Here is a 16,709-nt window from a genome sequence, read left to right as displayed (position 1 = left end):
ATGGATGATCTTCTCAGAGACTGGACTTCATCCTATTTGTAGTATTGTCTGTTTATTCAAGCGATGACCATGATGTGCAGTCTTTCATTACCTTCTGCTAAATAAAAGCTTTTGTTGGAAAAAGTTGTTCAGTCCAGAAGATTTTTCAAAGTATAATACATCCTTTATTATTCCTGCACTCTGGATACGGGGGGAAAGAGTTGAAGACAGTCTTCTAAACTTACATACTCTCAAAATTCAGACTCCTTACAATAAAGTTAGTGACAAAACATTCAAAATTCTTTCAAACCAACCTTTTTTCTTGTATATCATCCCTCTTGCATACTTCTCGCAGGAAACTCATGTAATCCATTTTTCAGCAGCATATTGTTATAATGTTTTCAGTTTCATAAAATGTTTAACCATATTGTATTTATTACATGGTTCTTTAGTTTTGAATGTCAAAGTAGATGGCAGATCCTCACCTCGCTCTTGTTCTACACTTTGCAGCTGCCCTTGTTGTGGGATTTGCTCATCTCTTGCACTGGATACAGTAGTGACGGTGGATTTGTCATCTTTTATTTTGATTCATTGTAAAAAGAATCAAGTGATTCATAAAGTGTAGACACAGCCTTAAAAAGCAAGGAAAACTTCAGTCAAAACTTTTTCCAGTAAAGTCTATTTAAAAGGAACTTATACTCAAGACACGTCACAGAACCATGGATATATAATTTCAAAGGGAAAGAGTGACTCATTACTAACACTGAAAGGTAAGGTCTGTAAAGGCAAATTCTGCTGTAGTATCCAAGTACAACTTCAGATCCTGGACTGTGCAAAAATCACCCTATTTTCATTTTTTAATCACATGTAGAATTCTGGATCTTCAGGTAAGTTCTTTAGCAAAACCTGAAAAATAGTGATCTCTTTGAAATGTGCACACAGGTCTGTGCTCACAGACGTGTCAAAAAAAATAAAAAAAAAACCCTGACTGTAAAACAGTGTAAAGGTGGATGTTGTAAAAGCATGAAGATAAAAAGCCATCGCTTCATTATGGAGGTTTACTGCTTTTGCTTTAATAACATATGTTCAGATCACCAAGAGAGACCTGCTGACTGAATATCAAAGAGGAAGCATGGGTAACTCATGCGGACCATGCTTCCACTCATTTTTGCACAGTCAGAGGCCCTCAGGAGAGTGGGTTGTGTGTGCTTCCATGGGATTTGGAGTTTGCATTAAAGCTACAGCAAACTTTAGATTTAAGCTGGAACCTGAAAAATTTAGCAGTGGAAAAAATCATCAGCTGCTTCAAGAATTTCCTCAAGGGACAGATTCCCTTGCAACTGGCAGAACCACTGGGGAAACTCCCTGAGCATCTCAGCTCAATAAACATGGGATGAATCTCCTGAGAGAGAGACACACACAAGTGACATTATTGCCATTTTTGACTTCAACATTTCTTCCACATTGTCTTTATGTTGTTGATGTTCACTTTTTGCTGCCTTCCTTTTCAGACTCAAGAGAGTCATTAAATATAAACATAAAAGCATTGTCCAATACTTTCCTAGTATGTAGCATCTTTTTCCTTATTTCAGAGCATTGACCAAGAGAAAGTCTTTTTATAAACCACTTACCCATTCAGCTTCTTCACTGGTAGATTCATTTCTCCCACAAAGTTCTGCTGCCTCAAGGGTCTGCTCCTCCTGACGCCCTCCTTCTGGCATAGGAAGTGGGGCAGAACCTTAGCAAAAGGAAAGTTATGGTCACTTCTTGCTTATTGTCCATTTCCAGATTCACACTGGTAAGTTTAGGTCAGAGGTTGGACTCGATGACCTTGAGGTCTCTTCCAACCTAGAAATTCTGTGATTCTGTGATTCTGTTTACCAGAGTAAATGTAAAGAGATGTATAGAGCACTGAAATGAAGAGTGAAGAGCTCGTGTATGACTAGTCAATGACAGGTGCTAGAGCACTATTCAGCTTGCAGATGAAATCAGCTACCTCCAGGTTTCTCAGCACACCTTATGCAATGGAGATCTGGTTATTCTGGAGGTTGCTTTTTAAGTAATCACTCTTTCTGTAAAGAGAAATAACAGAGGCAAGAGGCTGCAAGAATGCTCACTTGAACAGTGAACATTCAGTGAGCAGTGCCTTCTGATCCCTCCTCTCAAGTTGCTCAGCTCGGGGCGCCTGTTGAAGGTCAAGAGTAGGTGAGCAAAAGTTATACTTTGAAATTCTTCTCAGTGATGCCTCAAGTGCACCTGTTCAGCCACCTCAAAATAAGCATTTGGCTTAGAAACTATGTGTTAATGGAAATATTGCCACTCACCAGAAAGGTTTGAGTTCCGTTTCTTTTTGTAGCAGCAATACAAGCTTCCCACTGCCACTAAGAAAGGAATGATGGCCCAAACTGCCAAAACTTTCTTCTCTGATGACTGAGCTGCTGCAATTACATTTTTAAGGTAAAGTTATACACAACTCAAAGACACAATCGCAGAAAAGCATCACAATGAAATAAAACAAAAGAACTGAAAGAACTTTGGGATCTAATTAGTCTATCCTCCTTACCCATGTGCAAGGTCATTCATACTTCTTCATTCCTGATGGATGCCTACATGATGATCATTAACATCAATCCCTCCTATAGCTCACTATTCCTACAGTAATGAAAATCATTCTCCCCCCCACTAAGTGAATATGAATCTTTTCTGCTCCGCTCTAAACCTACTAATACTTGACCAAATGATAGATGGTATCATTTAATTCCCTTAAGGAAAACACTTTCATTCACTTTTTTTTTTTTTTTTCCTAAATTTTTTGTCAGTTTTCTGCCTCCATTTGGACAATCAGTTGGTCAGAAGTGTAAATTAGTATCCAAAACTGGGCTGTGCTGAATGAGCAGAAAGGTCAATTCCCATGACTCAAGCAGCTAATATCAGATATGTGATAATGTTAAAGGTCTGTTCAGAACTAGTCACCTAGTCTTTCTCTATAACTGAGAGGTAGAAAAAGAAAGATCAGCATTTTCAAGAAGTGATGCATAGTATTTTGAGACAGGTGTGTAACAGAAATGAGATAAAGTGATTTCCAGGTATGACACACGCTCTAATGTTAGGTAAAGCATATCTCATCCTCACTGTCTAAAAGTTTAACTGTGAATGAATACACATTGTATTAATGGTTCTCAATGCTTAATTCAGAACTGGGACCTTAAATTGTTCCCCTCTGTTAATGTCACATACTAACCTTTAAAGACAACCACCACAAGAAAAGAATTTGTCAGAACTTAATGGACAAAAATTCTCATAGACATTATACATCTCCCATATTGGTTTCATTCCTCCCCATTTTTTATTATTAAGAACATGTTAAAAAAAAAAAAAAAAGATAAAGTGCATATTACTGGACAGAGTGACCATGTGATTATTTCAGCAGATCCACAACAGACAACAGATAAATTCATCGTCTCATGTCTACACCTTACTGGATACCTCTAAAGAAGGGATTTTATGAAATATGCTGCTGATACACAGACTTTGTGAACCCTAACAGTACTAATTCTACTTTAAAAAAACAACCCTTAGAGAATAAAACAAATGTCTCACACTGGGGATGTTAAGGCAGAGACCTTAAAGTGATTGTCATAAGGAGTCAGTCAAGTCCTCCCTCTGTTCATATCACTCATTTTGAGATGTTTAGTGTTGAAAGAAGTATGTGGGAGAGAGAGGAAATGTGTAGCAGTTCAGACTGAAGACTACGATGACAATCTAAGAGGCATGCACATGCTCATGCTAGCTTACCTTTCTCTTCAACGATCAAAGTTGTTCCACTTCCACAGAGTTTTTTACAGAAAGGTATTTCAATAATTATCTCACAGTAGTAAAATCCAGTGTCATTTACATTGACAGTTTTTAGCACTAGCACATCCTTGTTGTCATGGGTGACGTTGGGTAAATAGAGAAGGCTTGATGATATAGTTTTTGTTACATTCTCTTTAGTAACAAGATACCAGCTTATTCTATATCTTATAATTGATTTTTCCCAAATACAGGCAATTTCAGTGGAGTCTCCAATTGACAGATGTATTTTTGTTGGTGTTTGGATGACTGTTAAATTATTGGGACCTGTAGCTAGTGGGAGAAATACACATACATTTAAAATGAAAGAGGCAAGAAGATGACATAACACCTGTAACATCTACAATCATAGTATTTAAAATAATGCTAATACTATAAATGCTAACACTATAAAATAATTATGACATTAATTTTTAAAGATTAGTTACTATGCACTTCTGTCTTAAATACTGGCAATTACATTACAGCTAAAGGAAATTTTAGTCAGTGCATTAAATCCCTCCATCATTGTGCGTAACACGAAGTTTTTCTTTGTACTTGCTGATAAACATTTTTTTTTTCTTCTAAATAAAAAGCTTTATAAGAGTTGAGTTTGAAACTTTTTAAACCACTCTGTTTTTGTCTGCCAGATAAAGAATGACCAAAAGGAATCATCCAGAATGATTCATCAATAATGAAATACTTACCAAAATGAATGAAAAACCCACTACAATTTTTTGTCACTATGTAGGAGTCCTTGTCCTGCCCTGCTTCTAATTAGTGACAAGAATTACAGCATTTTTGTTTTGAGTTCTGTACTTTTTTTTTAAATGTCTTTCATTTTAAGCTGCTGCTGCAGAAGTGGTTTAGTATTCCACTCAGACCACAATAATTTCATCAGGTCTGTGGCAAAACTTTTAGCTCAGTGTGACTCGCACAGTGTCAGCGGAAAGCAAACCTTTCTTGCTTTGAATCTCTTCATTACCTGCCACCAAGATGCAAGATTATCTACATGAAGTACAGTGCAACAATATACAAAATGTTCTTCTGATGTGAGATTACTCCATGGTTATCAGATAACTTCCCCCCCTCCCCCCCCCCCCCCCCCCAATTCTAATGACACTGATGCTCATAACAAATATGCCAGTGCTATAAAAAAAAGTATTCTCAGACTGCTGAGACCATTAATTTCTATGATTTTTATGATTATTATGCTGCATGAAGAATTGTTTTTCTTCTCGCATGTGTACGTGCTAGAAAAACTATGAAGTTCCTTACTATGAAGTAAGGAACATAGTGAGCATAACCTGCATGATTTTCTTCCAGTTTTTATCCTGTAATTGAGATTCACTTTACAACAATATATAAGGAATGCAATGATTTGGCCCTTATCTAGTCCTAAAATGGCAAGTTTTATCAGAATTACACAAATTATGTTTTTCCTTTGCTCTTAGAAGAAGGCAAATATTCATCATACCTAATGAATTTCAGCACCTCTATTTTTTCCACTGCGCAGTGCTCAACAACAGCTCCATTTCAACCACCCCAATGCCCCCAGCTGCACTATGAAGAACCCTGACCACCTCACACAGAGATCACTTAAAAAACTCGTGTTGGACATAGATGGAAAAAAACAAACAAACAACAGGAGCAGAGGCTTACAAAAGCAGTTTGAATTTCTATCATGAGCTATGAGTACTTCATGTTAAAAGCCAACCTTTTTTCACTTGCCATGTAGGCTCCTTCCAAATAAGAAGGCAGTATATTTATTGTTGTCAGTTTGTGGATAACAGCACTACTTTGCATTAAAATGTAGACTAAAACAGTCTGCATAAATTAAAAGCAGAGAACAACATGGGCAGTATAGGTGTAATAAACAGCAGAAAAATTAGGGAAAGAATTGTAGTGTATAAACAACAACTTAGAAGCTGTTCAAAGAACTGATCATTAATTTCAGTTCTTCTGCTCACTTGTTTTTTCATTTAAAACACAGTTGTGTTACAGGCTTTGTTACATTGGTCTTGTTGCTTTAATGTCTTTATAAAAACCTCACCACTAAAAATATCTTTTTGTTGTTGCTTCACTTCTTATTTTCTCTGTTTCTTTCCCTCTTATTTTTTTAAGGTTATACTACAAGCATTCAGCATTATCCAATGCAATTTGTATTGAAGAAAAATGAAACCTGACCTGCTTCAGATTTTGGTACCTGCATGTTCTAGAAGAAAGCCTCAACATTTTAAAATTCTACAATTGGTGTTTGCTACGGTAACTATTCAAGTGCAAAGGTCTAACAAAAACAGCGCTTGCATTAACCTAGCATCATTTTGGGTGTTTAAGATTTGTTCCTCTACACTTTTTCCACAACAATTTCTTGGTAAAAATGCTTTTTGATTACCCCCACACTTTGATCTCTACATTATGATAATATACGTTATATTTTCCTTGCCTCATACACACACACACAAGTCTGAGGCTTATATACTTTGAGAACATTTTTCTTCTCCTTTTTCTAAATCTAGCTCAAGTATTACAAGTGACTAACTATAAAAAAAGGAAAACAATATACAGCACTTACCTAAGGAGCCAAAACACATTGTCAAAAGAAGTTTCAGTGAAATTATGATCATCACGCAGGATTATTAGTACTTGCATCAGGTTGTCTTTGTCGAAGATCAGCAAAACAACAAATGAAAGCGTGTCAGATTTGTAACCCAGCTTCCTCTTCCCTCCCATGGTGACGACAGAGACCTACACACAACCCAGTTTTTCCCTACACTCTTTCTTGAGATTGCAGTCATAGCTGCCTCTGCTTCACAGCCCAGTTATCCCATCTGAAATCAGAACATTTCTTCTAGAAGATCCCCTCATGCCATAACTGGTTACCTTTCCTCACGGGCAGTCTCTCTCTCTCTCTCTCTCTCATTTATTTATTTCTTTATTGTATGACACGCAGAGCTGATTTTCAATACCTGAACAATTCCATTTCAGTTTAGCATGGCACTTCTGCAACCCTTCATTTTATGAAGATTAAGCTTCTTTAGGTACTCTGTTCCCATGCTTGTTAGCCTCTTCCATCCAAATAGAGTAATTTTATCCAAAGCCAAAGAAACCATGTTTATACATACGTTACATTGATACCAAGTATTACTCCTGTATTTCTTTATTACATGTTTTGTTGTCATGTTGCTGAAATCTTGCCTATTTTTCCTTCCTGTTATCTTTACAGCAGCATAGCCCCATTGTGGGGAGCATTGGAAGAAGGCTGACTTCAGATACCGCGCTCGCAATGGGCCCAACACCACACACCACCAGCAGGAGATGATGTAGGACTCTACACTGTGCATGCCACATGCCCTACTATTAGCACTGCGGTGCTGCTGCCTTAATGCATTATCAGTGTCATGTATATTACCTAAGGCCTGGCTGGGGAAGATTGGTTATATAAAATAAGGTACAGTTATGTCATTAAGTTAACGACCATGCTGATGAAACTCATCTCCCTCCAATTATTAAAAATAAAATCTTTAAATACAGATACCTGTATGGTGCTTAATGTTTTCCAGCACTGATTTTTGTCTCCAATTCAGAATCATTTATACAGTCTGGCTAGAAATGGGGAAGGCAAAACATATCCAGTCTTATTCCCTTGACAGAAGATGTTGCAAATGCATAAATAGCAGGCCACACAAAATTGTTCCACAAACATGTTCAGTTGTATTACATCAAAATTGCAGTGACAGAAGTTTTAAAAAAAGATGACTAAAATAGAACATGAATTGGTTAAATTAAGGACTTGACACAAACCCGTCTTACCCACGAAAAGTTCTAGTGCTAACATCTGGCTTTAGCAGCAGCAGGCACGTGTCCAGAACAGCAGAACTCCAATTTGTAATGAAGACACAGCCACATTTAAAGCCTGAAGCACTGTTCTCATTTGTCAGCAACAAAACATGATGCATGTCTGCCTGCTTCCCAGCATCTGCCTTACTGAAGTAGTTTCCAGTGTCATGTACATTGCCAGGTTAAACACAAAACCACCCCCAAGATAACAGCAAAGATAAACATGCCACAAAGACAGTGAATTTTAGGACTTTGCTGTAGGCTATCCCCATCTGATGCTATCCAGCTGGCTACCCTAGTGAGGGCAAAATAAGTATCTTTAAATTGAAGTGATTTAAAGGATATATTAAATAAATTGTACTTAAAGATATTATTTAATTCCATTATCTGTATTAGTATTGACATTCACATTATCTTTAGCATAGACTAAGTCAAGTACACACGTAAACCCACAGGAGAAGTTAGCTTTTATTGTATATAAATATGTACATTTCTCCATTTAGTGTTGAGGTACAGAGCTTGGCAGCTCTAGCAGGCAGAATACTTTGTCTAGAGACCAGGTGAAACTTTCCTAGCAGCACTGATAGCGGTTTATATTTACTCTGAAAGATGCTCTAGTTCTAATCTAAAGCATCTACTGTCAGAGATGAAATGAACTAGCACACAGAAAAAGGGATTGGGAAACAAGTTTATTTTTAGCCCGGGTTAGTTCACTGTACCAGTTTACAACACAACTGCAAAAACTCTCATTGTGGTACTACTGAGTGGGTAGCAAAATATGGTGAGAAAATTTCTTAAGCCAGCTGGGCTGCCAGGGAAGTGCATCGCATCAAATGATTGTGTGGGTCAGGAAGATATCTACTATAGAAAGATTATTTGCAGCTTGCTTTCTTCATCTGAAACTTGCTAAACCTTTGAAAATGCATCCACACATTTGGACTCTGTAAATGTGTAGCTTCCTGGTGTGCTGGGACTGTTTGCTCAGCACAGAGACACTGCATTCTCGGGGAGGCAGGGACAGTTACAGCCGGTCTCTTCCTCATACTTTGTGCAAATCCATCTCCCCAAAACTTTAACCCACGGTGTTCAGAGAACACCAGTAGAAGCATAATGAAAAGACATTTAAACTGTCTGAATCTAAGGAGGATCTAAGCCCCCTCTCCCTTACTTACACATCTCATTTGTTAGAAATCTTGCAATGAGTATTGATGTCAGCAGCACTTTCAGGTATCGCTAGGAAACTTTATTAAACTGCATCAGCTTCGAGGAGATTGTGTGTGAAACTCAAGGTCTGTAGGCCTGCTGCAGTAGAAAAAGAAGATGGAGCAAAACCCATTCACATTCATTTGTTATGGAAACTTAACTTGAAATTTTGATACTTGAAACAAAGCTATGAGGTACTAAGTTAAACATGCTTCATTAAAAACGTTTAAAAAAATGTTCAAATTCACATTTGCCCTTTCAGCCTCTTCTTCAAATCATAATGCTTTTGAAAGTTGCAGATGTGCCAAAAGAAAGTTCTGAAAATGGTAAAGTGTCTTTTATTATTCCTAACTCATGATTCCTCCTCTAACTCAAGCACACCATGCAAAGCACTTGGTCTTTTTATTCAGTACCCAACTTCAGCAAAACAGACCTCATACCTTCTCATGACAGTCAGCAGAGCTTTATATGATACATCCACAATATTAATTTTGTCCAGCTATGACCCAAACAAAAGAAAAAATCAAACTTAATTTGATATAATCTCTAGGGTTTTTCTTTAAGCATTTATTAGCATAGAAATAAAGCCCACCCAGTCTGTTTTTCAACAAAGACTAATAAATTACATCTGAGTAGAAAAACGGCTCCACAGCACACACAGACCAACAAAACAAATATGCCAATCGTGCATACCACAATTAATTTTCAAATAAATTTTAGAGTGAAAGTCATTCTTTTGCCTGACCTCATGATTAGAGAAGTGATCTGCAATCATTTCCCTTAAAAGAGTATAATTCTTACACAACAAAAAATTGCTCAGGGTAGTGGTATCAATACATTCATGAAGAATACCTTCTCAAGCAATGTAAATGCTATCTTGAAAGAGGAACCATTTCATTTAGCTTTAATTTAGGTTTGCGTCTGGCTTAATGTAAAGTAAGGTCTATAAATGGACTTTTCCTAGGAAATAAAAAACTAACAAAGAGGCATTTCTCTTGTGAGCCCACGTAACCAGTATGTACTTTAGTGGATGTAACTGCAATTATTTGAGATAGAACAGGGCAATGGGAAGAAAAACACAATTTAACAAACTTGATCACGTGCTGGCAAACAGGCAAAACCCGATATCTTTGACATTTGGAAGTAGTTTTCTTCTACTTCTATGTGACAGTTGTGTTTTTGCTGCCTGAGCCATATCGGATGCTGAGCAATGCTAAAGCCTGGAGACATGAAAAGGCAGCCTCATGCACTGGGAGAGGGGCTAAAACAGGGTTTACTGAGAGTCACTCTTTATTCCCAAAGTAGAACTGTAGCACCTCAGAAGCACGTTCAGGCTCCTACCCCTCAAAATTGCACAAAATGATGGAACAAATACAGTTGCCTTCCCAGACTGAATAAACTGGTCTCTCACAAGATCCAGAACAGAAGCATCCTGCAGACTTTGCAGCCAGGAGCTGCGACCAAGACAATGTGTTTTCGGAAGATGCTAGACTTCAGACTTGTCATATGAGTCTCATTCTTCACGTGTTCTCCTTTCTCAACATCCAGGTACCTTGCTATGCCCTCTGAACTCTTCCACTCTGTGACTGCTACTTCCCTAACTCCACCTGGAATTAAAACAAAGATTACTTACCACAGCACAAACATGCTGCTTGCATGCACTTTTTCCTCTGCTTGTGATATTATATTCACCCTCTTTTCCTTCCTAGCTACGGTTTGAAGCGCTAGGTGAGCACTGAATGCTTTGATTTCTACTTAGTTTTGATGTAGCACTGCAATATCTCCTCTCCCTGTCCTGTTGCATGTGAGGAAAGAAAAAGGATGAATAGTTGGATCATTTGGTTTATGGTCCCTCTACAGAGATTTGAATGGCTGCAGGCTTCCATTCGAGCTGAGATTTCTTATGAAGAAGAATGTATCAAATATGCAGCAACATCTTCTGGAGGAACGCCATGCTTTTAACAGACCACCTTCCTGGATGTCTCCAGTGGAATACAGGATTCTACTCTGGCAAATTATTCCCTGATGGCTAATTGCACTCAAATAACTCCAGATAAAATATTCCAATGTTGTCCCATGCCTGCCTCCTCCCCCCATTAAACCAGATAGTCGGCACAAATTGAAGTTAACAAACAAACAAAACCGATAAATTAGCTGGTGATGAGGTATTCTTTTTAAAGTTTTTGCAGGATTTGTTCTAACAGAGCCTCCTAGAAATATAAAAACCTGGGAAAGCAGTGCCCAGAGCTAGCAGTTGTAGCATCCTATACTTCTTGCAGAGCAGGTACTTTTTGGGCAGGATTTCCCTTGTCCATGGAAGAAACAGCTCAATTTTTATAATCTACCTGCACGGGTTGCTGTTACCAGCACGTGCATTAGTCAACACCATTCCAGCCACAAAAATATGAAATCATACTGCTGTGTGACCTACACAGTACACCCATTGTAATACACAGTTACTCAACGTAGGGATCGAGAAAAGATTACCAAGCAAAGTGACTCAGCCAAACATATTTCATTTTCCAGGTACATATACAAAACAAAATGAAAATAGCTGCCATCATGCTTTACTGCATCCTAGTTATAGTGTACCTGCCCTAGGGGCTTAATGTTGCAGAAAAATGCCTTTCCCTGCAGCAGGGCAGGTTAAACTGGTGTATCACAAAATATTTATAGCCAGGTGTGAAAAATAACCAATAGAAAATATGACAAAGCCTCTCTTCACCCAGGAACTGAAAAGTGGCAGTTTTTGTGGTGGTTTTAATGAGATGCCATCAGTTAGCATAAACAGGCTGTCTCTGTGGAAAAGCTGACCACCAGTGTAGCTCTTCCAGCAGAGCTATTTCACAACAGCTGTACTTTACAGTCTCCTTTGTTCTTGAGCTGTGTCTCCACATGGAGGAAATTATTGCTGAACAGCTGAGTTACATCAGAACAATTACCAGAGCAAAACATAATTTTTACATGATTCTAGATATGGAATTATTAATTGACTAAAAGGCACCTTTTTTTTCCCCTTTATATCCTCTGTATTTTCTCTTTCAGTTTCACGTCTAGTTTCACGTCTGCTGGTCAGAACTAGTTTTGTTCAGCATTATACGTACCAAGGATAATTCATCTCTATCACTTCAGTAAAGTCACCGACTTGATTCTCACCTCAGCCACATGCATTTTCATGGTGAACAAGTAAAATAAGTGGAGATACCCAGTGGCACATGAACAGAATCAGATTCTACAGCTTCACGTCGTTTAGAGCTAAGAAAAATGCAACTTTTCTTTTTGAACCCGAAACCATAACAGCTATTAGGAAAGCCAGCCACTGTCTGTGTTTCCTTTAGCTGCTGCTCGGTCAGACCTGCTCAGAATTTACAGTTCCTGCCAGTTTCTCTCTAAACACAGCCCTTCATAACTAACTAGAACTTGATGCTAGTGTAACATTTCCTGTTACTACTGTGCATGTTCTTTGATCCTGAGAAGTATGGAAGTTCACAGTGCCATAAAAACAGTGCTCCTGCTTCAGGGTACGTAATGAATTAGTTAGGAGCCATGTGGCAATTCATCTTCTATCCCCAGACTAGTTCCAGTTTACCCAGAACACAAGACTGATGGGAGAGCATGAAGCAAACCTAGTCAATTTTAATGACCTTAGTGCAGAGGAATATTCAACTCCAGTTTACAGGGAAGCAGAAGCTTTGTAGTTGTTGCCCGAAAGACAAAGTAGCTCAAAAACATGACAGTCATATAGAACAGACTGACATTCGGCAAATGTCTGCTTTGTGACTTGGAAGTCATCTCCTCTAACAATAAAAACCCTGAGAAAAGACTCTTGAAACTCCCACAGTAAGAAAGAAAACTCCAGACTAGTGGACTAATACAATTTTGACAGTATCCACAATGAAACATGATAGAAGCAGTCACTTTTAAACTGCCCACAGCAAATATGAAAGTGTTCAAGAATGCTTGCACTGAAACATTAAGGTCATTTTTGTATTTTCAAATTGAATACATTTCAGAAAACACGCGTTGTAAGTGATTAACCAACAAAAATACCCACAACACAGGCCAACAGTTTAATTAAATTTAGAGTTTATTCCAAAATGGCTATTCCTTTCATTAACAGCAGTAGAATGTTTTCCAAGACCATCACGCATGTCTTTAAACAGAAGCTGGAAGCTATTACATATTCAGTCCTGAAATATAACATCAAACTTTATTGATCTTGAAAGTATACAAAGAAAGTTCTTATTTCCTTTGGGTGAACAGTCACTATGAATTCTTGTGATATGTTTCTACTGTTGGAGAATCCTGTAAGACACAGAAAAGGTGGTAATTTATTCAAGCAGCAGCTTTACTCAAATGTACATATTACTCTATCTTAAAAGTTTTAACTCATCTGTCACATAAAAGCTAGTGTCTGAGCAGGTTCTCCTTAAGGCATAAGTAGCATGGGACCTAAGATGCACTTATGCATATTATTAAAATATACATTTGCTTTTTGCATATTGACTTATACCATGCAAGCAACTCCACAGTCATGCATTTTTCTTCATCGTGATTAAATAGCAAGCAAGTTCCTAGCTGCAAGTCAAGTAGAGCTCTGAACTTCCAGCTAGCCCAGGCCAAAATGTCTGCAAGCTTTTTACAAGGCACATATATGGTGGTAAGCGATAGTAAGGAGAATGTCCAAGCAACTAACTGGAATGAGAAATGAAGTCACTCACAGAACTTAACCAGAGTGTCAGCCCTAACTTGAATCCTATCCACACACAGTCCTTCAAGCTGATTACACCGGTGGGTTTTTAATTCCAGCTGTCTGTTTTTCCAGAGCATAGGCTTAAATTTAAGTTAACACAACTCATCAGCATCTAACAAAGTCAAGGTGTCACAAATATGATTTCACAGAGTAGCCACTTGTATCTGGACAGATAAAAGCTTGAAATTTTCTGGAGTTGACATTTCCAGGCAAAAAAAGCCATCAGTGATTGCAGGGAGTCTTTGCTAAATGCTACTGCTTGCAGGCACTTTGTCATACAGATGAAGAGATCTTTAATCTTGCAAATACAGAAATATTTTCAATCAGACAACTTATCAAGCTTCAACAGTAATACAGACACCAACCACCTTGCTTCACCTACCTTTGCTTGGATTTTGTGCAGTCTTCCACTTCCACCGCTTCAAAGTGTTTATGTCCCAGGTGCCAGTGAGTGATCGCTCTTCCACTGACTTCACTGATCCTAATCCCTTCAGCAAAGACTGCGAGTAAAGAAACACAATTTGCTGAGACTAGCTTAACACCCACTGGTCTAGTACACAGTTAGTCCAGAGCAGAACTTCATCTATAGCACTAATCTGCCAAGGAGAGCAGTAGAGACTTCAAAAGTCTGCTAGGTCCCACAACACAAAGGCAACTACAGACTCACCAGGCTGCAACTAAGAAGCTGAGATGCTGAGAACCTCCTCTGCGTTGTAGCAGAGTTCCGAGTTTACTAAACTCTCAAGAACTGAAATTCTTACTGAACTTTTAAAAACAAAATGGAGAACACTACACCTTGTTCCACCTGTTATTGTCATCAAAATCAATTTCATGTTTTAAAATATACACCTGCCATGTATTATAAACCAATCTACCTCTGCATGAAAGACTGGACAAACAAGAAACTCAAAATACACAGTATGACAGAAGTGATGAAAGTTTCATTAACCCGCAGAAATAAAATATAGAGGAAAAATATTTGCTTTCTTTAATTCTGTCCACATTTATTTAACTGTAAGTACAACTTGCCATAACCAAAGAAACAGCCAAATAGACTCACCCTCTGCTAAGGAAGTGTTATACAGCCAAGAGCTCAATGGAACCAGTCCTACAGACATTTATGCAGATCATACTGTACCTATGGCAATTTCATATGAAGTAAGAGCTTCTATGGTGCAAAGCTGATTAAAAATAAGACCTGCTTTCCTCTGAGGCTACATTTACAGTAGTAACTGTATCATCTCAACCTTTCATACAGATCATACAGTATCATATCCACCTTTCATGGTGTCTGTAGCACCCAGGACATTTCATGGTACAACCTGTTCTCTCTGGAACAAAACCACCTTCAGTGTTGTTCAACCCAGAAGGATTAGATTTACCTTCAAATTCACTGTTACAGGTTGAGACAGCACAGGATCCTCTCCAACTTCATACAGGTGCCTAATTCTTAGCAGGACACGACTGAAGTCTGCATCATCTTGTTTACCTTTAAGAGAAAACAAAATACAAGCATTTTCTTATATTGAAAAATAAAAACAGTTTTCAAGCATTTTTTGAGTTTTACACTCTCAGGGGTTGAACTTAATTCACATTTTGGAAGATTAGCTAGAGCATTAACAACAAGAAGTACTCAGTTCATTCCCATCGTTAACAGAACATAACACTAACTCATACAGGAGACATTTTCGTAATTGAGTAGAGCAATCATAGGGCATAATTAACTGTCTTGATAAAGGATTTTAACACTTTGAATAAATAAATATATTATTCACAGAAGACAGAAAAACAGAAAGCCAGCTTTTTGAAATATAACATCCAGCTACTATTTTGGACCTACCCATGCGAATGCTGCGGACCTGCTCTGCATGATTAGAGCTGTATCTCCACCCTGGAATGCTCAGGGTCTGGACATGAAGATTGGGTGGGACAGTTACAGGAGAACTGTGGACTGATTTCTGCTGAAGTTGTCTGGGTAGCTCTGGTTTATCTCCTCCATGCAAAAAGAAACAAAAAAGGACGTCAAACATCCATCACACACACACGGCTGGCTACAGTACTGTGCAAGGGTAAAGAGATTTTTGCTTTTTCTGCCAAGGCAGATCCAAAGCAGATGCTAGACTTTCTCCTCTGAGGCCTTCTGAGATACAAAGCAGAAAGCAGAATGATTTTAACTGCTGGGGAAGCTTCCAACAAAGCAGATTTCACTGCACCCTGAAGTTGCTATTCCACTACCAGGCTTTAGTTTTAGTTAACAAGTCAAACAAATATTTTTAAAAGAATGACTTGAAAAAGGTCATTAAAGACTCAGCATTCAGGAAGCTGATGTATGATCTACTACCTATTTTGCACTAATTCCCTGTGTGGACGTTTTGTTCTCATTAGATGCTTTAAAATTTATTCTCCTCCAGGAGTAAGAGATAATTACATAATGAGAAACATTTCATAGATTTGGACAACATCCATATTTGAAATTAATGCAATGTAATTAACAGTCTCTCAATCTGCCTTCTAACTCACTGTATACTAACTTCATCACACAGGAGGCTTGAAGTCTGCATTTACAAACTTAACAGCACAAATCAAAGCAAAACAAGTAAGTCATTCAGAGGCTAAAGATAGCACAGAGGATGGAAGGAGTTACCTGAAAATTGTCCAAACATTACAATTGGCCTGTGTTCTAAAGCCTGCTGGCTTGTCCGATACAAAACAGTAGTGGCAGATTTGGTTCCTAAAATAAGCCAAAACACAGGATGAACCACTGAAGAGTCATTCAAAGTGAGGTTGAAATTCAGGTCCCACTGAAGGTTGTTCCACAATCTTCTGTGAAGCATCACCTGTATTGATAAGGTAAGTATCACAACAGTTACCAGCCATTTTTTCTCCTTGGGAGAAAAAAAAAAAAACACCAACCAACACACATGCCTATTTGTTACCTCCATTTGTCCATTCCCTTGACTTGAGACACCATGAGCTCGTTCTGCAAGCAGAGTCAGCCTTGTAGCATTGTCTTCGATGTAGGCAGTCTGGACCATAGGATAATAGTTCTGAAAACACATAGTAAGTCACACAGTGTTGATATTAACCTAGGTAAAAGTAATGG

General features: G+C 38.1%; 2 protein-coding genes across 2 annotated transcripts in view; both read right to left on the bottom strand.

Moving 5' to 3' along the window:
* Positions 1-339: 339 nt before the first annotated feature.
* LOC309877827 (uncharacterized protein) lies at positions 340-6,437 on the bottom strand (the record flags this gene model as incomplete). The annotated part of the gene is made up of 5 exons (XM_082759590.1): positions 340-611; positions 1,611-1,717; positions 2,304-2,417; positions 3,775-4,104; positions 6,386-6,437. 5 exons carry the CDS (start codon positions 6,435-6,437, stop codon positions 558-560), a joined length of 657 nt encoding a protein of 218 aa, XP_082615716.1. The 3' UTR covers positions 340-557.
* Positions 6,438-12,928: 6,491 nt separating this feature from the next.
* Positions 12,929-16,709, bottom strand: part of MAN2B2 (mannosidase alpha class 2B member 2) — a 30,038-nt gene continuing 26,257 nt past the window's right edge. The window contains exons 14-19 of the mRNA XM_082760250.1: positions 16,543-16,653; positions 16,251-16,443; positions 15,447-15,599; positions 14,989-15,095; positions 13,989-14,106; positions 12,929-13,158 (exon numbers count right to left, since the gene is read on the bottom strand). Of these exons, the coding sequence (XP_082616376.1) occupies positions 13,064-13,158; positions 13,989-14,106; positions 14,989-15,095; positions 15,447-15,599; positions 16,251-16,443; positions 16,543-16,653 (777 nt within the window). The 3' untranslated portion in view covers positions 12,929-13,063. The remainder of the gene's footprint in view (positions 13,159-13,988; positions 14,107-14,988; positions 15,096-15,446; positions 15,600-16,250; positions 16,444-16,542; positions 16,654-16,709) is intronic.

The sequence above is a fragment of the Aythya marila genome (assembly GCF_965140915.1).
Source record: "Aythya marila genome assembly, chromosome: 4".
Taxonomy (NCBI): Eukaryota; Metazoa; Chordata; class Aves; order Anseriformes; family Anatidae; genus Aythya; species Aythya marila.
This window is presented reverse-complemented; position numbering and strand designations above follow the sequence as displayed.